Source organism: Myxine glutinosa, chromosome 13, assembly GCF_964187855.1.
Source record: "Myxine glutinosa chromosome 13, kmMyxGlut1.1, whole genome shotgun sequence".
Classification (NCBI taxonomy): Eukaryota; Metazoa; Chordata; class Myxini; order Myxiniformes; family Myxinidae; genus Myxine; species Myxine glutinosa.
The window spans coordinates 1,072,254-1,100,044 of record NC_136273.1 but is presented as its reverse complement, the minus strand read 5'-3'; the positions used below and the strand labels follow the sequence as shown (position 1 = coordinate 1,100,044).

The window sequence follows — 27,791 nt, the reverse complement described above, 5'->3', positions numbered from 1 at the left end:
GTTTGAGGTGAAGGTGGGAGTGCATCAGGGGTCGGTACTAAGTCCACTACTATTTGTAGCTGTGATGGATGTGCTGGCTCGGAACGTAAAGGAGGGTTTACCGTGGGAGTTTTTGTATGCAGATTGTTACGTGCTCCTCCCCGACCCCCTGGTCACGGTGTACCTCCGAGCCCCGAGAGGAGTCACGGCAGAAAAATGTGTTATTCTGTATGTCAAAGATCAATGGTGAAGCCACACCAATTGTTACCAACAAATAAATATTGTATTAAAATCACACAAGAATAACAGTACAACAATAATATGAATCAAAAGTACAATCAATATCTTATGATGGTACCATCAGTTTTGTAATATATAACTCACTGTGCTCCAATTGAGTGAAACAAGAACATCCCCAATGTCTCTAATCCCGGGCTTCAAGCCAAAGTCGACCCACTCTAGCGATCGACAGATCAATGTCCAATCGAGACCAGAATCCCGTTGGGTTGGCAGTTACAGTCCTGCTGCCAAAGCTGTGCAAAGGCACCCTCCAGGCGACTGGGAAATCACAAGGCGCCCTCCAGGCGACTGGGAAATCACACCCTCGGGTATGGACGTTCCGCGGCTCACAGTCGGCGAACCTCCGATTGACCTTCAAAATCCGCGTTGCACACACACACACACACCAGATACGTCTGAATGCGTTGAGAACGGCATACGCGAAGCAAAGACCTTGCGCAAGGCGCAAAGCGCGCGAGTCGAAATGGCCGATGGCCCGGTCTCGTGGCGTAATGGCATGATGATGATTCTCTTCAGAATCCACCGCAAAACCTGACACGCAGGTTGATCTGTCACAGCGATAACAACTCTGTCGCAGGAATCCCTTTCGTGGGAAACCCAAAGTTCACTCGCGACTCTTGCTCGCCAACGTTCGCTCCGGACCGCAAAGCAACTATGCTTCTTGTCCGACTCCACTAGCTCCGCCTTCTTTTCTCTCTTCTTCCTCTCCGTCGTCCGGTTCCCGATCTGGTTTCCGCTTTCTTTTAACTCTAACTTTTTCACCTTTTGACAACAGTTCAAAACAATAAATCTTTTGAAAACAATAATAGTACATGGAATCAGAAATGTTTACAGTGGATGAAAACCACCACAACGGAAGTGATGAATCCATAATAAGATGATCTGGTGTTGATTGCAGAATGTATGGATGGACTGAAGGAGAAAAATAACAAGTGGAAGGAATGTATGGAGACAAAAGGTCTGAAGGTGAATATCGGAAAAACAAAGGTGATGGCAAGTGGTAAAGCATGTGGTGAGGTGGAAAGAACTGGGAAGTGGCCGTGTGCTGTGTGCAGGAAGGGTGTCGGAGTGAACTCCATTCAAGGTACAATGTGCGCTGAGTGGGTTCATCAAAAATGTAGTGGTCTAAGAGGGTCATTAACCAGGGTGGCAGCTACATTCAAATGTAAGGTGTGCACAGAGGGAGCTGCAGATGGAGGAAATGTTGATTTGGATCTTGGAGACGGCGTGAAGCTGGAAGGTGTGAACACATTTTGCTCCCTCGGAGACATGCTGAATGGAGAAGTCGGATCAGACTCGGCAACGGTTGCTGGAGTGAGATGTGCATGGAAGAAGTTTCGGGAACTGAGTGGTGTGCTGACGAGGAGGGGAGTGTCGTTGAAGCTGAAGGGAAAGGTGTCAACTGCATGTGTGAGAAGTGTTATGATTTATGGGAGCGAGGCATGGGTAATGAACGTAGAGCAGCAACGAAGGCTGGAAAGGGTGGAAATGCGAATGGTTCGGTGGATGTGTGGAGTATCGTTGAGAGAGAGGAAGACAAATGATGAATTGCGAAAGATGATGGGAATAGAGCTTGTGATGGATGCTGTGAAGAGAAACAGTTTGAGATGTTTTGGTGATGTGTTGAGGAAGGATGAAAGTGACTGGTTGAGCAGAGTGATGGAAATGAATGTAGAAGGAAGTAGAGGATGGGGAAGACCGAGAAAGCCTTGGCGAAAGATGGTCGAAGAAGAAATGCGGGCAAGGGAGTTAACAAGGGGAGATGCAGAAAATAGGGCAAAATGGAGAAGATTGTCATGGGGACCGCAAGGATAACCTCCGCTCTTGTAGGGTAAATGGCCTTAACATTCCTGTTGTTTGTTTGTTTGTCCCACAATTGCCAGTGCATGTCAGAGCAGAAACTCAACCATGAAGTTCAAGAAACTGTACGTAGAACTCCGAGATAGAATTATGAGGAGGAATGGATCTGGGGAAGGGGATAAAACAATTTCTAAAGTGTTGAAAGTTCCAAAGAGCACAGTGAGCTCCATCATTAGGAAATGAAACAATATGCAAGTACACAGACTCTTCCTGGAGCTGGCCATCCGACCAAACTGAACAACCGGGCAACAAGGACGTTGGTCAGGGAAGTGACCAAGAACCCAATGACCATTCTGACAGAACTACAGGGTTCCTTTGCTGAGATGGGAGAACCTGCTGGAAGGACAACAGTCTCTGCAGCATTTCAAAAAATATCTTGGCTTTATGGGTGAGTGAAGCCACTACTTGGCCAGATGGAAGCAAATCCTGAGAAAAAGGCACATGACAACATTCCTGGAGTTTGCAAAAAGGCACGTGAAAGACTTTGAGAGCATGAGGTAAAAGATTATATGGTCTGATGAGATGAAAATTGAACTCTTTCATCTGAATTCAAAGTGCTATGTCTGGCAGAAGCTGAGCACAGCTCCTCACCCATCTAACACCGTCCATACTGTGAAACATGGTGGTGGCAGCATCATGCTATTGGGAAGCGTTTCAGCGGCAGCGACTGTGAGACTTGTAAGGATAGAAGGAACAATGAATGGAGCCAAATACAGGTAAATCCTTGAGGAGAACCTGCTTCAGAGTGTAAAATGCTCCGCCGCAAGGCTTCTCCTGCTTAAAACCCGCTCCACCCCATCATGCATCTCTGCAATCAAATCGAATGGACTCCTGCGTCGACCCAGGTACATTCACCGTGGCTCCGGTCGTAAGTTTGTTTATTTACAATCAGGTCACTCCATCCCCATCCTCTGGTCGGCTCAGCGCACTCCCCTCATCGTCCCAACACACCTGGTCACAACAACGCACAAAATCGCACCTCCTGTCTGCGAACCCTGGCCAAATCACCTGGATTCATACCCGCCGTACAAAACAACATCAAGCTCACCCTGTTCAATACCCGGTCCCTCAACAAATGCCTCATCCTGAACGACTACATCCTGGAAAATAAACTGGACTTTCTCTGTCTCACTGAGACCTGGCAACAACCACTGGACTACTACACGCTCAACCTCACCACACCCAATGGATATTCTTACATCAATAAACCACACTCGGAGGGCCGAGGTGGTGGAATTGCCGTTATTCACCGACAAGACATCAAGACCAACCTCATCTCCATCTCATCTGCTCCATCATTTGAACACCTGGCTTTTAAACTCTCTGGTCACACACAGTCAGTCATGGCTGTTGTCTACCGCTCTCCCAAACCACACCCATCATTCCTGTCTGACTTCTCCTACTTTCTGACCCAGCTATGTTCCCTCTCCCCCTCAATCCTCCTCCTTGGTGATTTCAATATCCACATGGACTCCACTGACTCCACGCTAACCACTGACTTCACTGATTTACTCACCTGCTTTAACCTCACTCAACATGTCAACTTTCCTACCCATAACCGTGGTCACATTTTGGACCTTGTCTGCTCTACTGGACTAATTTTGCACCATCTCTCTGGCTCCGACCTCACTCTCTCTGACCACCTAGCCATCACTCTGACCATCAACATCCCCACCCCAGCACCAAGGCATTATCGCACTATCAACTTCCGTAAGCTAAACGCTCTTTCACCTACCTCATTCTCATCGACCCTCTCTGAAAAAATGTCCACTTCTCCCTTCGTTGACCTCCACACCCCTTCTGACCTCACTGACTACTACAACCACACTCTCTCCTCCTGCCTTGACCAACTTGCGCCTATAAAAACCAAAACGGTTTCTTTCACCCATTCTGCTCCCTGGTTTACCCCTGAACTCCGCCTGATGAAAACTCGTGCTAGCCAACTTGAAAGACTCCGCAATAAAACAGGTCTCACAGTTCACTCCCAGGCCTACAAGGACCACATACAACACTATAAAGATGCCCTCTCCCGCACCCGCTCCGCCTACTACTCTCAAATTATCCACTCTGGCTCCGGAAACCCAAAAGCACTCTTCTCTACAATAAACAAACTCCTCAGCCCCCTGAACACCACCACCCAGTCATTCACAACAGACAACTGCATCTCCTTCCTTTCATTCTTCCAACGCAAAATTGAAAACATCTACAACAGCTTGACCACCGCCGCACCCGCTCCCCCTCAAACCATCTGCCCCCCCTTATCCTGCCATCCCCTGTCTCAATTCTCCCCAGTCTCCCCTACTGACCTCTCTGAACTCCTCATCGGAATGAAAACTGCCACCTGCACTCTTGACCCCATCCCCTCCAGCTTTGTCAAGGCCTCCCTTCCTGCTCTCTCTCCACTTATCATTGCAACAATAAACTCCTCCCTGTCTACAGGCATCGTCCCACCATCCCTCAAAATTGCTGCTGTTACCCCCATTCTGAAAAAACCTGGACTAAACCCTGACACCCTAAATAACTTCAGACCCATCTCCAACCTACCCTTTCTGTCAAAGGTTTTGGAACGCGCTGTAGCCACTCAACTCAAACATCACCTCTCTGCCAATAACCTGTATGAAACATTCCAATCCGGATTCCGCTCCAACCACAGTACTGAAACTGCTCTCCTCAAAATCACCAACGACCTTCTCCTCTCCTCTGACGCTGGCAACCTCAACATTCTCATCCTCCTCGACCTCAGCGCCGCCTTTAACACCATCGATCACACCATCCTCCTCACCCGACTTGAAACCACCTTTAACATTACCGGCACTGCCCTCTCTTGGATTAAATCATACCTCTCTGACAGACGTCAGTTCATCTCCATCAATAACTGCAAATCCCCCACTGCTCCCCTCCCCCAAGGTGTCCCCCAAGGTTCAGTTCTTGGCCCCCTCCTCTTCATCCTTTACCTGTCCCCCCTCGGTCACTTAATCCGCCGTCATGGTCTCCAATTCCACTGCTTCGCCGATGACATCCAGCTTTTCATCTCCACCAAGTCCATCTCCACCGCCACCCACTCTATCCTGACAAACTGCATCACTGAAATAAAATCCTGGCTTCAAATCAACTTCCTCAAACTTAACTGTGATAAATCTGAAATAATCATCATTGGCCCAAAAACGCTTACCAAGTCCACCCATAACTTTGCCCTCAACATCGACGGTTTCCCAGTATCCACCTCCCCTCACATCCGGAATCTTGGCATCATCTTTGACCAAACCCTCTCCTTCGACAAATACACTAAACAGATCACAAAGACACCCTCTTTCACCTGAAAAACATCGCCCGTCTCCGTCCATCCCTCTCCTCCGTGGCTGCAGAAACCCTCATCCACGCCTTCATCACTTCCCGTCTGGACTACTGCAATAGCCTCCTTTATGGTTCACCCTCAACAATCACCAATAAACTCCAATACATTCAGAACTCCGCTGCCCGTCTACTCACCCATTCCCGGACCCGTGACCACATCACCCCCGTCCTTTACAAGCTTCACTGGCTCCCCATCTCCCAGAGAATCCAGTACAAAATCCTCCTCTTGACCTACAAAGCCCTCCATAACCTGGCCCCATCCTACCTGGCTGACCTCCTCTCCAGACACACTCCCACCCGCAACCTCCGCTCTGCTGGTACCAACCTCCTGACCCCCCCCATCCGGACCAAATTTAGATCCTGGGGGGACAGGGCCTTCTCCATCGCTGCTTCCACCCTCTGGAACTCGCTACCTCACACCATCAGAGACTCCTCCTCACTCACCACATTCAAAACATCACTCAAGACCCACCTGTTCAACACTGCATTCAACATTTAACCCACAGCATCTAACCCCTGACTATCTCCTCTCCTTCTCCCTCCTTTGTGCTTTGAATATTTCCCTATTGATTCTTCTTTTTTTTGCAATTGTTTTTATGTTTTGCTATGCATTATGTTTTGCACTCTGTCAAAGCGTCTTTGGGCTTCCTGAAAAGCGCTATATAAAATAAATGCATTATTATTATTATTATTATTATTATTATTATTATTATTATTATTATTAAAATACCTGAGGCTGGGGCAACGATTTATGTTCCAACAGGACAATGACCCCAAGCATACAGTCAAAGCAACACTGGAATGGTTTCAGAACAAGAACATGAAAGTCCTTGAATGGCCCAGCCAAAGTCCAAACTTGAATGCCATTGAGAATCTGTGGGAAGACTTGAAGATTGCTGTTCTCCGACAATCTCCATCCAACTTGACAGAGCTTGAGCAAATCTGCAAGGAAGAATGGGAGAAACTCTCCAAATCCAGATGTGCAAACCTGATACAGACATACCCAAGAAGACTCGAAGCTGTAATCGCTGCCAAAGGCGCTTACTACGAAGTATTGACTCAGGGGGTTGAATACTTATGTAAATGAGATATTTCTGGTATTTCCTTTTTAATTATGTTGCAAAAATTTGCAAGCGAAACAATTTCACTTTGACATTAGTGGGGTATTATGTGTAGATCAGTGACAAAAATCTCAATTTAAGCCATTTCAAATTCAAGCTGTAACACAACAAAATGTGAAACAGTCGAGGGGTGTGAATACTTTCTGACGGCACTGTATACCAATACTTGTGCTCACCTAAAATGAGGGGACTGAACATACAAAGTGCTATTGTTACCTGAAATGGTAAAACATTTATGCATAGGAATACCAAGAAATAAAAGCTGACCTTCCCTTGCATTTATGTTCCAAATTTGTTGAGGATATGGCAGTAAGTATAAAGAATTTGACTTCACTGTTCCAGTACTTATGGAGGGCACTGCACATGCCAGCTCCTTAATACCCTGGTACCCACTTGGGAGCTGTATGAAGGGCCCATGCTACTTTTTGAAAACAGCAGGCAGTTGTGAGCTGGTTCCATGGCTAAATTATATATTTTCTCCATGGATTTGTACGAGGGAGGGAAACGCAAATCTCCTGGCATTTTTCTTGCATAATAAACTGCTTTGTTAGCATGTAGAGATCTTTGTGTCCAAATACTATCTTATGCATTTAGAAAAGGTATTAAGGAGACTCGATGGAGCATGTGCAGAGAGAGCGTGTGTCTTTGTGCATTTTTCAGATTGGAGGCCATTGGTGAATCTCGCTGCGATGGATTGTGCCGACAGGGCTAACCGACAAATCTGCCAGGAATATCGTGTCAAGCAGTACCCCAGCATTCGGGTACGCTTTGTCTTCCCCTCCCCAAAACAACTTTCCACGGTGATCAATGCAAAATGCAATAAAAATGCAATACTAATATTGGCCAAGTGGAGCTCCTATGAGCCCTGTCAATCTGTCATTACACTAAAATATGCAATTTGGCATCCATCTGTCTGACTTTATTTGGTCGTTACTTCTCCAATTTCGACCAACTAAACTTGCCAAGAGGGTTATCGGTCATAAGGCAAAGGTTGTAGTGACTTCATTTGCTCACCGTGAGTTCTGAATGTGTGGACGATGTAAATTATCTTCTGTGTGTACCATGTAGCGCCACTGCTGTTGGTGGTGGTGAGATATGGTATATCTATCTTCTATAATTACAAAATTATAAAAGCATTTGTCATTGGTTGTTATCTCCATTTACGGGTTTCAGGAGGTGGAACGGAGTCCCCCAAGGACCCATAGTATCATCCACCTCTTCTGTAAGGGGTCATGGTTCATGGACCAAGTTGTTCAACTTTTTCAGAGTTTTGTTCCAAGTTCTCGTTTTAAGTATCGTCACCGAACCCCGGATTGCCTCCAATTGTAGTTCATTTGTTGTAATATTCCTGGGGATGTTTTTTTTTTTTAAATCTCAGTGAGGTTCTTCTTCATCATTGTTGTTGCTCCAGTTAACACTGGTACTATTTCAATGCTCTTCAGCATCCAAGATCTCTTGACCTCATTTTTGAGGTCCTGGTATTTGTTCATTTTCTTGATTTCTGTGTAATGTAGGCCAAAATCGCTGGTACTGATATCTGAATCACTGTCGTTGTGTCTGTCTGTCGTACTATCTACTATCTGTTGTACTATCTGTCGTTGTGTGTAAAGTTGTTCTGATAGTTTTTTGCATCCTGAGACCAGGTGACTAGTACTTCCCGTTTCTGTCTTGCAGAATCTGCACTTGTCCGTCTGGCTCAGTCCCGCCATCTTTTTAAATCCATTGGTGTAGTGTCCTTAATCTTGGGCATTTATTATGATTTGTTCTCTGTCCCAGTTGAGCTGACCTCTTCTTCACCATTCCAATGAGCCTTCTTTGTCTATCCCCACTCTAGGCCAAAATCACTGGTACTGATATCTGAATCATCAATGCTGTCTTTTCCTTTTTGTTCCTGAGTGCAATGTCCGGACGTAATGCTTTGTTTTCTATGTTCCCGCTCGATGGAATCATCGGGTCGTACGTGAGCATAAAAAAATAAAAAAAAAACAAAAAAATAAAAACCACCTTTAGAGGCCATTTTTCCCCGCAAGCGGGGGTTGGCCTTTTTCGGGAACTGTGGTTGTTGTTGTTTTTCGGTCCCCTTTTTGAAGCAATGTTTTACGGCCGGATGCCCTTCCTGACGCCAACCCTTTTTGCCGCCTTTAACGACAAGCAGGGAATTACCAGTGAACTGGTACTCAATTTGCCGACCTCGGAAGGATGACAGGCTGAGTCAACCCCCCTGGCGTTAATTCAGCGATTGACCGGGATTCGAACCCAGGATCCTAGGTATCCTAAGCCGGCACCCTAGCCGCTAGCCCAACACCAGGGACGGGTCGTACGTGAGCATGACGTCCTCATTTTAAATTAATGCCCTTGGTTCGTGTTTCCATGAGTTTTCTGGTTCTGGGATGTTTAAATTTTTGCAGATATGCCAATGAATCACTTTGCAATACTTTGTTGTGTCGTTGTGTGTAAAGTTGTTCTGATAGTTTTTTGCATCCTGAGACCAGGTGACTAGTACTTCCCGTTTCTGTCTTGCAGAATCTGCACTTGTCCGTCTGGCTCAGTCCCGCCATCTTTTTTAATCCATTGGTGTAGTGTCCTTGATCTTGGGCATTTATTATGATTTGTTCTCTGTCTCAGTTGAGCTGACCTCTTCTTCACCATTCCAATGAGCCTTCTTTGTCTATCCCCACTCTGTCCAATTTTTTTTTTCCTGCTGTTTTGTCACTCTCCCAGTTGTTGGTGTATATTTGTGGATATTTCTTTTTATATATTTATTTTGTCTTTTTTACAATTGTTTGGGCTGTATTTGTTGCTGATGGAGTGTATGGCCAGAGTGGCCATATCGCTCCAGCTTGTCTCTCCCGCAAACATAAAGTGAAAGCAGTTGGTACAAAGACACCTAATTGGTTCCGAGTTGTATGCTGACGAGGCAACATCTGCTTCTGATGATACCTCTGAGATGCACGATGCACATCACATATTTAATTCTTCTCTAAAACAGAGCAGAACCTCTACTGGCTCTAGTTGGTATCAACAATCGACGTTTGGAAATGGAGGTTGACAATGAATTGCCGCTGTTTGGTTGTTGATTGTTGGTTGGATTTGTTGTTTGGTTGTTGGTTTGGTCATTGGTTGATGCCACTGTTTCGCTCAGAGGCCGAGCTGCTTTCAACAACCTGTGGCGTGAGCCTCACCGACCCAAATTGTACCGGACGTCCCATCTGCTCTCTACCTACACCGGTGAACAGATCAAACCCTGTGGAACTTGTGACGTTAACGTGACTTATGGCAATCGTAAGTTCAACCTAACCCTGATCGTCATCCCAGGTGATGGAGCATCATTACTCGGTAGGAACTGGTTGGAGGTAATTGAACTCACCTGGAAGCAGATTCATCAATTTCATGCAACCAATGCATCAAAACTACTTGAAGCAGTCGTGGCCAGATATCCAGACATCTTCAACGATGAGCTCGGTACTTTGCGGGGTTACTCCGCTAAACTCAACATTGACAAAGATGCTAAACCAATTTTCTGCAAGCTCGACCAGTTCCTTTTGCTCTGCGCGAAAAGGTTGACAAAGAGCTCGATCAACTCCAGGAACTTGGGATCATTGAGCCAGTTCGATACTCAAATTGGGCTGCACCTGTTGTCCCCGTTGTCAAAGCTGATCAGTCTATTCGTCTTTGTGGTGACCATAAAATGACAGTCAACAGATGTTCAGCACTAGACAACTATCCAATCCCATGGATTGATGATCTGTACGCTAAGTTGAGTGGAGGCCGAACTTTCAGCAAACTCGACCTTAAGTCAGCATATCTTCAACTTCTTCTCGAGGAAGAATCGAAGAAATACCTGACGATCAACATGTACCGTGGCCTGTACAAATACCACCGACTGAGTTTTGGGGTGAAGTCTGCCCCAGGGATATATCAGCATTGTACGGACAGTTTGTTTGCTGCAGAACGGCACGTTGCGGTTTATCAGGATGATATCCTGGTCACCGGTTCAATAGAAGCCGAGCATCTACACAACCTAGAGGGAGTCTTGAAAAAGCTATCGGACTCCGGCCTCCGTTTAAGGCTCGACAAGTGTGAGTTCATGGCACCATCAGTAACATACCTGGTCCACAGAATTGGCGCTCAAGTCCTACATCCAACCAAGGATAAAGTCTGAGCGATCAAGGATGCACCAGCTCCAAGAGACATGACGGAACTGAAGGCCTACCTCGGCATGCTACAATACTACAGCCGCTACATCCCAAACATATCCAATGTTTTGGGTCCTCTTTATCACCTGCTGAAGAAAGGAGTCTCATGGAATTGGGGTACTACACAACAAGCAGCTTTCCAGAAGTCGAAGGACGTGCTCCAAGCATCAAACGTACAAGTTCATTCAGTGTGAAACACAAACAAACCAATTGTTAAAATGATCAACAAATATCGAAAGTATTGGCGTTACGGCTCTTCCAACAAAAATGTACAGGCCTTAGGTAAAGGCCTTAGGCTTCATGCCTACCCTTCGGCCCGTTACAGACAAATTAAGCCCAGGTTTCTTAATACAGTAGTGTATCGTTTCAGTAGTATCGTTTTCGTAATAGTAATAATAATAATAGAGTAAATATGACCATAACACTTTAATCCCAATGTTGTAAATACAAAGCTGATGGATTGAAGCGTGTATGGTTTATGAATCGATGATAAGTGGTGTACGGTACTAACAACTGCAGAAGTAAGGAATTCGCCTCAGTTTTTTGACAGCATGTTATTAACCCAATCCTTGTGGGGTATATAGATTACAGTAGATCTTCCCTCAGTTCTGTTTGTAAAACTTCCCTCATTGATGTCGGGATTCCTCCAAATTTCTTTGCTTAATGTTACAAACAGCATTAGCGACTGTTTAAAAAGCTAATCATGTGTGTTTGTGCTTTATAATATTTTACAAGCCCGGCTACGCCGCTGTTACGCTTTCGGTCTTGTTTTTACACATGGTCGAGGGCTCGTAATTGAGCACACTCACACACGGACGGACGGACATACTGACAAGACAAACACTTAATGCATCCACTGAGCTTTGAGGAAGTGCAAATCACTGCCGTCACTTCCCGAGATACTCTGGGTACCAACTAGTCGAACTATTCCCTCAAACCTGAATGAATTTGTTTTTATATTTACACCACCAAATTATTTGTAACTAAATTATAGGAGCATACAAGGAGGCTCATGCAAAGAAAAACAAATATTTAACATAGTTAGGTATAGCACAACAAAAATCATGCTGGGTCTCCTGAATCCATCCCTGCATATAAAGGTTCATGTCGATGGCCCGCTGGATGTTGTGCTTTCAGGTAAACAATTGGATGCCTATTTGTAGTTTAGGATCGTTGCAAAGAGTTAAAATATTGAAAAGGTGGATAAATAATGGACAGCCCTTAGTTATGTTAACATCTCTTGGCTTTGTCTCCCCTCCTCCCCCCTCCCCCATCCTTTCCTGCTTTCCTTGCAGTATTTTAAGCCGATGACAAGTATGTCATCAAATGGGGAGGAATACACAGGTAAGTGCTGGTTTGTTGTTATGTGTATGTTTTATTTGGTCCTACACATTTAGCAGTTGGGCCGTGATGATTGGACAACTATATGCTTTTGATACACTTAGTCTGTGGAACAATGAGCTGTCATTCAACTAATTGATTATTTATCGTGCGGATATATTCCTGGAAAATGCCACGAATTGCGAAACCGCAAATGTGGGGGCATTGTTTCAATGGAAAAAGGGGGGATTGGTTCCCGAATTGCGAAAAAATCGGCAGATATCGAGGAACAAACTGCAAATGGCAAGACAAAATCCGCAAATAGTGAGGCAAATCACGTGAATGTCAATGATAATCTGCGAATGTCGATGACAGTCCCGGAAACGGTGAGATAAAACCCGCGAATGTCGACGATAATCCGCAAAGGTTGATGAAAAACCCACGAATGTATGCCACGGCATTGTTTCAATTGGGAAAAGTGGGATATGTCATAGGATCCCGGCAGTTCCTGATTCATAAAGGAAATTTTTTAAAGTTTAAAATGTTTTCAACCGCAAATGCACATGATTACAGTTTTACAAAAAAATGCTTCCAAAAAAAAAAAGAAAACACAGCACCAGGTACCATTTCCCATTTATTGAAGGAATGTGCGAACAGTTTATTAAAAGTGTTTAACCAGCTTAACCAAACCGTACCGTGAAACTAAAAAAAACACAGCACCAGGTACCATTTCCCATTTATTGAAGGAATGTGCTAACAGTTTATTAAAAGTGCTTAACCAGCTTAACCAAACCGCACCGTGAAACTAAAAAAAACACAGCACCAGGTACCATTTCCCATTTATTGAAGGAATGTGCGAACAGTTTATTAAAAGTGTTTAACCAGCTTAACCAAACCGCACCATGAAACTAAAGAAAACACAGCACCAGGTACCATTTCCCATTTATTGAAGGAATGTGCTAACAGTTTATTAAAAGTGCTTAACCAGCTTAACCAAACCGCACCGTAAAACTAAAAAAAACACAGCACCAGGTACCATTTCCCATTTATTGAAGGAATGTGCGAACAGTTTATTAAAAGTGTTTAACCAGCTTAACCAAACCGTACCGTGAAACTAAAAAAAACACAGCACCAGGTACCATTTCCCATTTATTGAAGGAATGTGCTAACAGTTTATGAAAAGTGTTTAACCAGCTTAACCAAACCGTACCGTGAAACTAAAAAAAACACAGCACCAGGTACCATTTCCCATTTATTGAAGGAATGTGCTAACAGTTTATGAAAAGTGTTTAACCAGCTTAACCAAACCGTACCGTGAAACTAAAAAAAACACAGCACCAGGTACCATTTCCCATTTATTGAAGGAATGTGCTAACAGTTTATGAAAAGTGTTTAACCAGCTTAACCAAACCGCACCGTAAAACTAAAAAAAAACACAGCACCAGGTACCATTTCCCATTTATTGAAGGAATGTGCTAACAGTTTATGAAAAGTGTTTAACCAGCTTAACCAAACCGTACCGTGAAACTAAAAAAAACACAGCACCAGGTACCATTTCCCATTTATTGAAGGAATGTGCTAACAGTTTATTAAAAGTGTTTAACCAGCTTAACCAAACCGCACCATGAAACTAAAAAAAACACAGCACCAGGTACCATTTCCCATTTATTGAAGGAATGTGCTAACAGTTTATTAAAAGTGTTTAACCAGCTTAACCAAACCGTACCGTGAAACTAAAAAAAAACACAGCACCAGGTACCATTTCCCATTTATTGAAGGAATGTGCTAACAGTTTATGAAAAGTGTTTAACCAGCTTAACCAAACCGTACCGTGAAACTAAAAAAAACACAGCACCAGGTACCATTTCCCATTTATTGAAGGAATGTGCTAACAGTTTATTAAAAGTGTTTAACCAGCTTAACCAAACCGTACCGTGAAACTAAAAAAAACCACAGCACCAGGTACCATTTCCCATTTATTGAAGGAATGTGCTAACAGTTTATTAAAAGTGCTTGACCAGCTTAACCAAACCGCACCGTAAAACTAAAAAAAAACAGCACCAAGTACCATTTCCCATTTATTGAAGGAATATGCTAACAGTTTATTAAAAGTGCTTGACCAGCTTAACCAAACCGTACCGTAAAACTAAAAAAAACACAGCACCAGGAACCATTTCCCATTTATTGAAGGAATATGCTAACAGTTTATTAAAAGCGTTTAACCAGCTTAACCAAACCGCACCGTAAAACTAAAAAAAAACAGCACCAAGTACCATTTCCCATTTATTGAAGGAATATGCCAACAGTTTATTAAAAGTGCTTGACCAGCTTAACCAAACCGCACCGTGAAACTAAAAAAAACACAGCACCAGGTACCATTTCCCATTTATTGAAGGAATGTGCTAACAATTTATTAAAAGTGTTTAACCAGCTAAACCAAACCGTACCGTGAAACTATTAAAAAAAAACAGCACCAAGTACCATTTCCCATTTATTGAAGGAATGTGCTAACAAATTATTAAGTGTTTCACCAGCTTAACCAAACCGTACCGTGAAACTAAAAAAAACACAGCACCAGGAACCATTTCCCATTTATTGAAGGAATATGCTAACAGTTTATTAAAAGTGCTTAACTCGCTTAACCAAACCGTACCGTAAAACTTAAAAAAAACAGCACCAGGTACCATTTCCCATTTATTGAAGGAATGTGCTTACAGTTTATTAAAAGTGTTTAACCAGCTTCACCAAACCGTACCGTAAAACTTTTTTAAAAAACAGCACCAGGTACCATTTCCCATTTGTTGAAGGAATGTCCTAACAGTTTATTAAAAGTGTTTAACCAGCTTAACCAAACCGTACCGTAAAACTTTTTAAAAAACAGCACCAGGTACCATTTCCCATTTATTGAAGGAATGTGCTAACAGTTTATGAAAAGTGTTTAACCAGCTTAACCAAACCGTACCGTAAAACTTTAAAAAAGACAGCACCAGGTACCATTTCCCATTTATTGAAGGAATGTGCTAACAGTTTATTAAAAGTGTTTAACCAGCTTCACCAAACCGCACCATGAAACTAAAAAAAACACAGCACCAGGTACCATTTCCCATTTATTGAAGGAATGTGTTAAAAGTTTTTAAAAACTGTTTAACCAGCTTTTTTTTTTCTTTTTTTCTTTTTTTTGTATACTGAATCGAGGCTCGTGAAAGAGCTAACATTTACTTCACAAACAAATCAACCAGACAAACAAAATATATAAAAAGAGGGAGCGGAAGACAAGATGGGGAGAGAAGGGGAAGCACACAAACACTTGAGAGCACACAACATTTGAGAGCAGGGAGATGTGTGGGAGGGAGAGGGTTTGGGGGGAGGAGGCGTGGGAGGTGGGGGGGCGGGGGGGAGGTGGGAGAAGTATAAAACACAAGGACACCAAGGACTTCCAGGACAGAAGTTGGTATTTCAAAAAAGTGGAATTGGGGTGACATTAGCGGGGGTAGAAAAGATCAAGGTTTTGGATGGGGAAAGATAAGAGATGGTGGTGAACAGCTGTTTTGAAGACCTGGGGGGTGGAGTGGGATTGAAGAGAGTGAGGGAGTTTGTTCCAGAGGCGGGAGAAAAGAGGAATGAAGGAGTGAAGGTGAGCAGAGAGTCTTGATTTTGGCAGTTTAACCATAAGAGGGTTGCAGGCAGATCTTGTGCGACCTGTAGGAATATTTGCGGGACAGAGCCCAGAGAGAGCTGGGGGGGGCAAGGCCAGAGAGGAGTCGGTAGAAGACGGAAAGACCACCAAACTGCCTGCGGTGAGTGAGTGAGTGAGAGGCCCTTGGAGTTAGCTTCATCGCGGGAGAGTCCAATGATTCTGAATGCTTTGGTTTCAACAGCGTGAAGACGAGCTAGGTGTGAGGCAGGAGCACCAGCCCAGAGGGGAGAGCAGTATTCCATTGAGCTGCGGATGAAAGCCTTGTATGTGGTGAGGAGCTCAGGTGTGCCAAGGAAGGACTTCGCACGACGGAGGATGCCCAGTCGGCGACTGGCTTTGGAGGCCAGATTTGAAATGTGGTTTTTCCAGGAAAGATCATGGCAGATAGTGAGACCCAAAAGCTTGAGTGACAGAACTTCTTGGAGAGGATTATTCAGAAAGTGGATGGGAGGGTTTTCCAGTCGGTCTTTTCGGAGAGACATCGTAAGAGTGTGAGAATTGTCAGGATTGAAAGACATGTTCCACTTGTTTGCCCAGTCTGTGATTTTGTCCAGTTCTGCAGAGAGTGAGGAGGCTGCAGACTGCCGATCTGAGGGATGAAGAATGGAGCGACAGAGAGTAGAGTCATCAGCAAAGAGATAGAGAGGATTTTCAAAAGAGTCAGAGAGATCATTGATGAAGACCAGAAAAAGCACAGGGCCCAGAACACTGCCTTGGGGAACTCCAGCCTGAACAGGAAGAGGAGATGAGAGAAACCCATTCAGGGCCACACGTTGACAACGACTAGAGAGGAAGTCCGCCAGCCATGCGTGGAGATTTCCATGGATACCAAAAGAGGAGAGTTTGGTGAGCAGAGCGGGGTGCCAGACCGTATCGAAGGCACGTGATATGTCAAGGGAGACGGGTCTAATTTCCTGTTTGGCATTGAGGACCTCCATCCATTGTTGAGAAAGCAGAAGCAGCATGTCCAGAGTAGAGTGACCAGGTCTGAAACCAAATTGATGATCAAGCCATTGGAGAAGAGGAAAGATTTCATATCTGAAGCAATGATGGATTCCATGACTTTGCTGGGATCTGTTTTTGCACCTTTTTTGTGCAAAGTGGTGATGTTGGCAGATTTCCAAGCTGATGGCAGATGACCTTGAGCAAAAGAGAGGGTGAAGAGAACAGAGAGAGGGAGTGAAAGAGCGGAAGAACAGGATTTTAGGACCCGTGGGCTGATGCTGTCAGGTCCAGTTGCAGAATCAGAGTCGAGGGTTGACAGAAACTTTTCCACCTTGTCAGGAGGAAAGGACACAGAGTCCAGGAGCAGCTGTGTACGACTGGGTATGGTGGGTACAGAGAGGGATGGGTTTGGGACACAAGATTTAGAGGCAAACACAGAGTTGAGGCATTCAGCTTTTTCACGTGCGGAGTCAGCCGTCTGGCCATTTGAGGTGAGGGAGGGGATGGAGGGGGAACAAACACCAGAAACAGATTTGACCAGACGCCACCAGGATTTGGAAGAGGGAGACAGATAAGAGAATTCTGTCCTGAGAACGGAGAGATATTGTTTCCTGGCTCTCCTGAGGGTGGACACACACTTGTTTCTGGCTTTGTGAAAGGAAATGAGATTTCCTTCCGTTGGATTTGCTTTCCAGGAGACGAAAGCAAGTTGTTTCTGGGCAATAGCCTCACCACAAGAATCCGTGTACCATGGACGGGAGGAAGGGTATGACAACTGAAGACGAGATGGGATAAATCTGTGCATGAGAGAGAGCAATTTACTTTGGAAGAATTCCCAGGATGAGTTGATGTCAGAGGCCGTAGAGATGGGAGACCAGTCCAGATGATTGATGGCTGCTTGAAGACCGTGCCAGTTGGCCTGAGTGAAATGCCAGACTCGACGACGCTGAGGAGGCTCTCTGAGAATGGTCAGAGAGATGTCCACTTCAACAAGCACATGATCAGATGAGCCGATTGGAGCAGAAGAAGAGCAGCAGACATTTTCAGGGAAGTTAGTCATAACCAAGTCCAGAAGAGAAGATGCTCCGTTGACTGAGATCTGGGTCGGGAAATTGACAGATTGTGTCAGTCCCAGTGAGTCACAGAAGTCCTTTGCTGAAGAGCCATGGCTGGTGAGAGAGGTACCCACACCCAGCCAACTGGCATGGTGACAATTGAAATCACCACATATGAGGAAGAGAGAGTTGGGATGGGTAGATAGAAGTTGGTCCATATTATCAGACAGCGAGATGTAGATGGAGTCATCACAGTTTGGTGGACGGTACAACACACATATGAACAAAAGGTGGGAGCGAAGGGGAAGCCGTAGCCAAAGGTATTCCTGGGGGTGAGGTGGAGAGAGGGCGAGTGAGGCGAGTGAGGTAGAAGAGTTTTTTAAATAAAAATAGCAACCCCTCCCCCCCCCCCCCCCCCCCCCTCCAGGACGAGGCTCAGGTCTATCATACCGGAGGAGGGAGTAACCTGGGAGAGTTACCAAGGAATCAGAGACATCATGAAGGAGGAAAGTTTCTGTTAAGCAGATCACGTCTGGTTTGTCAGAAGCAACCTGTATGGAGAGATCAGTCAAGTTTGAGCGAAGGCCCCGGATGTTTGAGGTCCATACTGTTAAAGAACAGGAAGGGGGAGCATCGGATACAGAACAGGGGGGGGGGGGGAGCGGTAGGGTAAGATGTGGAAGAGGAGGTAGAGGTAGGGAGAGCTGTTGAAGGTGTGTCGGAGATTTCAGAATAGCTTGGAGAAAGGGAAGAATGGGGCGGACAAAAGGTTTGATGGTGATTGGGTGAGGCGCAGTGAGGTGTTATTTGAGGAGGGGGAAGAGTGAGACAGAAGGTTGAGGGAGATGAAGGTGAAAGTTGGAAGGGGGAAGAAGCGGGGAGGACGCTTTGAGGAGGAGGGGTGAGAGGGGAGTCTCCGAGGGGAGAAGTGAGGGAGAGTCTCGGAGGGGAGAGGTGTGGGGGGAGATTTGAAAGTGATAGCTGATGGGGATGATTTGGAGGGGAGGGGCAAGGGGGTAGATTTAGAGGGGAGGGGTGATGGGGAAGTTTTGGAGGGGAGGGGTGATGGGGAAGTTTTGGAGGGAAGGGGTGATGGGGAAGATTTGGAGGGGAGTGGCAAGGGGGAAGATTTGAAAGGGATGGGTGATGGGGAAGATTTGGAGGGGAGGGGCAAGGGGGAATATTTGAAAGAGATGGGTGATGGGGAAGATTTGGAGGGGAGGGCCAAGGGGGTGGATTTGGAGGGGAGGGGTGATGGGGACGTTTTGAGGGAAGGGGTGATGGGGAAGTTTTGGAGGGAAGGGGTGATGGGGAAGATTTGGAGGGGAGGGGTGATGGGGAAGATTTGGAGGGGAGGGGTGAGATTGGATTTTGAAAAATGTACGATTAATGGGAAACGAACATTTATTGCAAAATGAGTTTCTTGAGACCTTCGAGTCAAAAATACGTTTGAGGACGCTGAAGGATGGGTGGAGTTCTGGAGAGTTTAGGGAATGTATGAAAGAGGCACTGTAACTGTAAGAGATGGAAAAATTTTTTGGAATGAATAGATTTGGTGAGCAAGTCGAAAGCATCCTTTTCTAGAAGAAGAAGAAAAAGGTCTTATAGTATATGACAGAATACAGTTCTTCAGGGGACAGTTGAAACATTTTTTAACGACGTGAACACGTGATCACGTGATCACGAACAACGTGGTTGAAGAACGAACGAACAAATAAGAACGAACAACGGATAAGAACAGAGAAGGGAATTTTTTTTTTTTTTTTTTTTTGGAGTTGAGATGAAAACTGAGACAGAGACCGAACGTGAAACGTGAAAAATAGAGACCGAAAGTAATTGCGAGCACAATCGAATAACCGCTGAGACAGAAACAAAGCCTCAAGCCAAGGTCAGACACGGTAGCCTACTAGTACTACACTAGGCCTCAGAATACGCGACACGAACTAACCGACGATTCTGTACACGGGTATGAAAAACCAACACCAAGAATACTATTAAAGTCACATCAATAGTTGCACACGCCGAAAGAAAGATACAGTTTCGACAAAAACACAATTGTGAAAAATTACTTAACTTCGAAAGCGTGCGCGCAGGACAGCTTTGAATAGACGTGACCTCCAATCTTGCGCATGCGCAGATCAGCGCATGCTTAACCAAACCGTACTGTGAAACTAAAAAAAACACAGCACCAGGTACCATTTCCCATTTATTGAAGGAATGTGCTAACAGTTTATTATTAAAAGTGTTTAACCAGCTTAACCAAACCGTACCGTAAAACTTTTAAAAAACAGCACCAGGTACCATTTCCCATTTATTGAAGGTATGTGCTAACAGTTTATTAAAAGTGCTTAACCAGCTTCACCAAACCGTAGCGTGAAACTAAAAAAAACATGATTATATGTGACATGAGATAACATGAGATGATCTCATGTGACAAACATGAGATAAATGATTATGAGATATGAGATACAAATGTGAGATCAAACAGCAAATATGAGATTAATGATTATGAGATATGAGATACAAATATGAGATCAAACTGTAAATATGAGATAAATGATTATGAGATATGAGACACAAATATGAGATTAAACTATAAATATAAGATTAATGATTATGAGATATGAGATACAAATATGAGATTAATGATTATGAGATACGAGATACAAATACGAGATCAAACTGTAAATATGAGATTAATGATTATGAGATATGAGATACAAATATGAGATCAAACTGTAAATATGAGATTAATGATTATGAGATATGAGATACAAATGTGAGATTAAACTGTAAATATGAGATTAATGATTATGAGATATGAGATACAAATATGAGATAAATGATTATGAGATACGAGATACAAATATGAGATTAATGATTATGAGATACGAGATACAAATATGAGATTAATGATTATGAGATATGAGATACAAATATGAGATTAATGATTATGAGATACGAGATACAAATATGAGATTAATGATTATGAGATATGAGATACAAATATGAGATCAAACTGTAAATATGAGATTAATGATTATGAGATATGAGATACAAATATGAGATTAATGATTATGAGATACGAGATACAAATATGAGATTAATGATTATGAGATATGAGATACAAATATGAGATTAATGATTATGAGATATGAGATACAAATATGAGATCAAACTGTAAATATGAGATTAATGATTATGAGATATGAGATACAAATGTGAGATTAAACTGTAAATATGAGATTAATGATTATGAGATATGAGATACAAATATGAGATAAATGATTATGAGATACGAGATACAAATATGAGATTAATGATGATGAGATACGAGATACAAATATGAGATTAATGATTATGAGATATGAGATACAAATATGAGATCAAACTGTAAATATGAGATTAATGATTATGAGATATGAGATACAAATGTGAGATTAAACTGTAAATATGAGATTAATGATTATGAGATATGAGATACAAATATGAGATTAATGATTATGAGATACGAGATACAAATACGAGATTAAACTATAAATATGAGATAAATGATTATGAGATATGAGATACAAATACGAGATCAAACTGTAAATATGAGATAAATGATTATGAGATATGAGATACAAATATGAGATTAATGATTATGAGATATGAGATACAAATATGAGATTAAACTATAAATATGAGATTAATGATTATGAGATATGAGATACAAATATGAGATCAAACTGGTAATACGAGATTAATGATTATGAGATATGAGATACAAATATGAGATCAAACTGTAAATATGAGATTAATGATTATGAGATATGAGATACAAATATGAGATTAAACTATAAATATGAGATTAATGATGATGAGATACAAATATGAGATTAAACTATAAATATGAGATTAATGATTATGAGATATGAGATACAAATATAAGATTAATGATTATGAGATATGAGATACAAATATGAGATCAAACAGTAAATATGAGATAAATGATTATGAGATATGAGATACAAATATGAGATTAAACTTTAAATATGAGATTAATGATTATGAGATATGAGATACAAATATGAGATTAAACTATAAATATGAGATTAATGATTATAAGATATGAGATACAAATATGAGATTAATGATTATATGAGATACGAGATACAAATATGAGATCAAACAGTAAATATGAGATAAATGATTATGAGATATGAGATTCAAATATGAGATCAAACTGTAAATATGAGATAAATGATTTTGAGATATGCGATACAAATATGAGATTAAACTATAAATATGAGATTAATGATTATGAGATATGAGATACAAATATGAGATCAAACTGTAAATATGCGATTAATGATTATTAGATATGAGACACAAATATGAGATTAATGATTATGAGATACGAGATACAAATATGAGATTAAACTAAAAATATGAGATTAATGATTATGAGATATGAGATACAAATATGAGATCAAACAGTAAATATGAGATAAATGATTGCGATATGAGATTCAAATATGAGATCAAACTGTAAATATGAGATATATTATTGAAATATGAGATACAAATATGAGATCAAACTGCAAATATGAGATACAAATATGAGATCAAACTGCAAATATGAGATAAATGATTGAAATATGAGATACAAATCTGAGATCAAACTGTAAATATGAGATTAATGATTATGTGATATGAGATACAAATATAAGATTAATGATTGAAATATGAGATACAAATATGAGATTAAACTATAAATATGAGATTAATGACTAGGAGATATGAGATACAAATATGAGATTAATGATTATGAGATACGAGATACAAATATGAGATCAAACAGTAAATATGAGATAAATGATTGAAATATGAGATACAAATATGAGATCAAACTGCAAATATGAGATAAATGATTGAAATATGAGATACAAATATGAGATCAAACTGTAAATATGAGATACAAATATGAGATTAATGATTATGAGATACGAGATACAAATATGAGATCAAACAGTAAATATGAGATAAATGATTGAAATATGAGATACAAATATGAGATCAAACTGCAAATATGAGATAAATGATTGAAATATGAGATACAAATATGAGATCAAACTGTAAATATGAGATACAAATATGAGATACGAGATACAAATATGAGATCAAACAGTAAATATGAGATAAATGATTGAGATATGAGATTCAAATGTGAGATCAAACTGCAAATATGAGATAAATGATTGAAATATGAGATGCAAATATGAGATCAAACTGTAAATATGAGATACAAATATGAGATTAATGATTATGAGATACGAGATACAAATATGAGATCAAACAGTAAATATGAGATAAATGATTGAGATATGAGATTCAAATGTGAGATCAAACTGCAAATATGAGATAAATGATTGAAATATGAGATACAAATATGAGATCAAACTGCAAATATGAGATAAATGATTGAAATATGAGATACAAATATGAGATCAAACTGTAAATATGAGATAAATTATTGAAATATGAGATACAAATATGAGATCAAACTGCAAATATGAGATACAAATATGAGATCAAACTGCAAATATGAGATAAATGATTGAAATATGAGATACAAATCTGAGATCAAACTGTAAATATGAGATTAATGATTATGTGATATGAGATACAAATATGAGATTAATGATTGAAATATGAGATACAAATATGAGATTAAACTATAAATATGAGATTAATGACTAGGAGATATGAGATACAAATATGAGATTAATGATTATGAGATACGAGATACAAATATGAGATCAAACAGTAAATATGAGATAAATGATTGAAATATGAGATACAAATATGAGATCAAACTGCAAATATGAGATAAATGATTGAAATATGAGATACAAATATGAGATCAAACTGTAAATATGAGATACAAATATGAGATTAATGATTATGAGATACGAGATACAAATATGAGATCAAACAGTAAATATGAGATAAATGATTGAGATATGAGATTCAAATGTGAGATCAAACTGCAAATATGAGATAAATGATTGAAATATGAGATACAAATATGAGATTAAACTATAAATATGAGATTAATGACTAGGAGATATGAGATACAAATATGAGATTAATGATTATGAGATACGAGATACAAATATGAGATCAAACAGTAAATATGAGATTAATGATTATGAGATACGAGATACAAATATGAGATCAAACAGTAAATATGAGATAAATGATTGAAATATGAGATCAAACTGCAAATATGAGATAAATGATTGAAATATGAGATACAAATATGAGATCAAACTGTAAATATGAGATACAAATATGAGATTAATGATTATGAGATACGAGATACAAATATGAGATCAAACAGTAAATATGAGATAAATGATTGAAATATGAGATACAAATATGAGATCAAACTGCAAATATGAGATAAATGATTGAAATATGAGATACAAATATGAGATCAAACTGTAAATATGAGATACAAATATGAGATTAATGATTATGAGATACGAGATACAAATATGAGATCAAACAGTAAATATGAGATAAATGATTGAGATATGAGATTCAAATGTGAGATCAAACTGCAAATATGAGATAAATGATTGAAATATGAGATACAAATATGAGATCAAACTGCAAATATGAGATAAATGATTGAAATATGAGATCAAACTGTAAATATGAGATAAATGATTGAAATATGAGATACAAATATGAGATCAAACTGCAAATATGAGATTAATGATTATGAGATATGAGATACAAATATGAGATAAATGATTGAAATATGAGATACAAATATGAGATCAAACAGTAAATATGAGATAAATGATTGAAATATGAGATACAAATATGAGATCAAACTGCAAATATGAGATAAATGATTGAAATATGAGATACAAATATGAGATCAAACTGCAAATATGAGATAAATGATTGAAATATGAGATCAAACTGTAAATATGAGATAAATGATTGAAATATGAGATACAAATATGAGATCAAACTGCAAATATGAGATTAATGATTATGAGATATGAGATACAAATATGAGATAAATGATTATGAGATATGAGATACAAATATGAGATCAAACTGCAAATATGTGATGATTAATCAATATGAGATTATGATCTGATCTCTGATCTCTCTCCATCAGGTACCTCAAGAAGCCGTGTTGTTTTTCGGCACACCATTGTGGACCACGTCACCGACGACCTTGCGAAAGAAGGACTGCTTAATCCTCTCTCTTTTGAACCTTTGATGTAACACTCTTGCTCTCCACATCACGCTCTGATTTCGCTCCATAAAATAACGACATGAATCCTCTCGCTGCACTCAAATGTTTCCATGGTTAAGGGAAAGGACAGGATGATAGCTCTTTGATTTTGAATTCTCTGCCTTCCTTTGGCTTTTCTAGCATGTTTATGAAGTTTGATAATGACTGTCAGAAGGTGGTATATATAATGTGAAGATACCTGTGGAGCAGGTATCCCTCGAGTAAGTAACAAACTCTGCCATCTCTTGTGTAACAAACACATGCTCGTTTCCACTTTTGGTAAACGGTGTCTTTTTCTTTTACTTGCATAATTTGTATTTAATTTTGAAGGAATGGTTTGGCCTCCGAAATAACAATTTTATTATTGTTGTTTCTTTTTAACATGAAAGGCTCCAGTCATGGACTGCATCATCCTTTTCAAGACCAGGCCGTAAATGAAACAATAAAAAATAACTGAAAAAATAAAGAAGCAAATAGAAGGAAGAATAATATAATGCAAGAGTTTTTGAGGAACTGGAAAACCTGCCTTTTGAAAAGGGGAAGGTTGTAACTTAGGAAAGATGTGAGAAGGTAAAGAATTCCTAACCTGAACAACTTGGTGGAAGAAAGAAACAAACCGTAACGGTCGACCCTCGAGTAACCAATGGCCACACAGTGATCATGTGACGTAGTGTCTTGCTGAGTATTTTGTGGTCTAGCTAATGGCGGAAGTACACAAACAGCCAGTTTTCAGGACCTTCACTCTTTCATTCCTCTTTTCTCTCGCCTTTGGAACAAACTCGCACACTCTCTTCAATCCGTCTCCTCCCTCCAGGTCTTCAAAACAGCTGTTCACCACCATCTCTTATCTTCCCCCATCCAAAACCTTGATCTTTCCTACCCCCGCTAATTTCACCCCAAATCCTACACTTTTTTTGAAATACCAACGTCTGTCCTGGAAGTCCTTGGTGTCCTTGCGTTTTATACCTCTCCCACCCCCACCCCCCCCCCCCTTCCGCTCCCTCTTTTTATATATTTTGTTTGTCTGGTTGATTTGTTTGTGAAATAAATGTTAGCTCTTTCACGAGCCTCGATTCAGTATACAAAAAACAACAAAAAAAAAAACTACGAGGGGAAGTCAATAAGTAACCTAAAAATATTTTTCACAACTTGTTTATTGCTTGTACGTGTGTAACAACTGTTATTTTTCAACATAATCTCCATTGCGTTCAATGTATTTTTCCAGCGCTTTACGAAGGCCTGGATTCTTCTTGGGGAAAAAATATTTTGGCTGCTTGTGTAGCCATTCGTGCACTGCCTCTTGGACCTCTTCGTCGGATCGGAAAGTGGTTCCAACAAATGCCTCTTTAAGTGGCCCAAAGATGTGGTAATCCGAAGGGGCGAAGTCTGGCGAGTGGGTGGATGAGGAAGGCACTCAAAATGCAGGTTCTCGATTGTTGCATCTGAAGCGCGGGCAGTTTGGGGCCGAGTATTGTCATGCTGCAGAAAAACACTGGCAGTGAGTAGTCCACGACGTTTTGATCCGATTGCTGGTTTTAGATGATTTTTAAGGAGGTCGCAGTATGATGCGCTGGTGACTGTGGTCCCTCTGGGCATTTAATGCTCTACAAGTGGGCCTCGGCTATCCCAGAAGAGCGTCGGCATCACTTTACCTGCGGACGGCTGTGTGCGGAATTTTTTGGGCCTCGGTGAAGTTGAATGGCGCCACTCTTTGCTTGCCCTCTTCGTTTATGGCTGAAAGTAGTGGACCCAGCTTTCATACCCAGTCACTACGCGCTGTAAGAAAGCGTCGCTTTCTGTTTTGTAACGTCGCAGAAGTTCTTCACATGTGTCTACTCGCCGTTCTTTCTGTTCGGGTGTGAGTTGTCGAGGCACCCACCTTGCACCCCCCTCACCCCTCCCCTCCAAATCTCCCACTTTTCCCCTCCCCTTAAAAACTCCCCCCTCACCCCTCCCCTTCAAATATCCCCCCCCCCCTACCATCCCTCTCCAATTCTCCCCTCTCCCCCCTCCTCCTCAAAGCTGCCTCCTCCCCACTTCATCTCCCTTCCATCTCATACCTCCACCTCCTCCAACCTACTTTCCTCTGCCCCCACCTCAAACAACCCCTCACTGTGCCTCATCCCATCACCATCAAACCTTTTGTCCTCCTCATCCTTCCCTTTCTTGTAACTCTTCTGTAATCACTGACACACTATCAGCAGCTCTCCCTACCTCCCACTCTCATCCTTCATCTGACCCTACCCCTCCCCTCCCCTGTCCTGCACCCGATGCTCCCCCTCTCTCTTCATTAACGGTATGGACTTCAAACATCCGGGGCCTTCGCTCAAACCTGATTGATCTTTCCATTCAGGTTGCTTCTGACAATCCAGACTTGATCTGCTTAACAGAAGCTTTCCTCCTTCAAGATGTCTCGGATTCCTTAATATCTCTTCCTGGTTACTCCCTCCTCCGGTATGATAAACTTGAGCCTCGTCCTGGTGGTGGGGTTGCTATCTTTATCAAAATCTCTCTTCCTCACTCTCCTTGCACTGCCTTCTCTTCACCTTCACCCAGAGGAGTACCTCTGGCTACGGCTTCCTCTCCGCCCCCACCTTTTGTTCAGATGTGTTCTGTACCGTCCTCCAAACAGTGATGACTCCATTTACATTTCGCTGT

The 27,791-nt window shown here is 41.5% G+C and overlaps 1 protein-coding gene across 1 annotated transcript in view; it reads left to right on the top strand.

The window, feature by feature from the left end:
* Window positions 1-27,791, top strand: part of LOC137438501 (sulfhydryl oxidase 2) — a 147,448-nt gene that overhangs the window by 57,449 nt on the left and 62,208 nt on the right. The window contains exons 2-4 of the mRNA XM_068133593.2: window positions 7,275-7,375; window positions 12,106-12,154; window positions 25,014-25,119. Of these exons, the coding sequence (XP_067989694.1) occupies window positions 7,275-7,375; window positions 12,106-12,154; window positions 25,014-25,119 (256 nt within the window). The remainder of the gene's footprint in view (window positions 1-7,274; window positions 7,376-12,105; window positions 12,155-25,013; window positions 25,120-27,791) is intronic.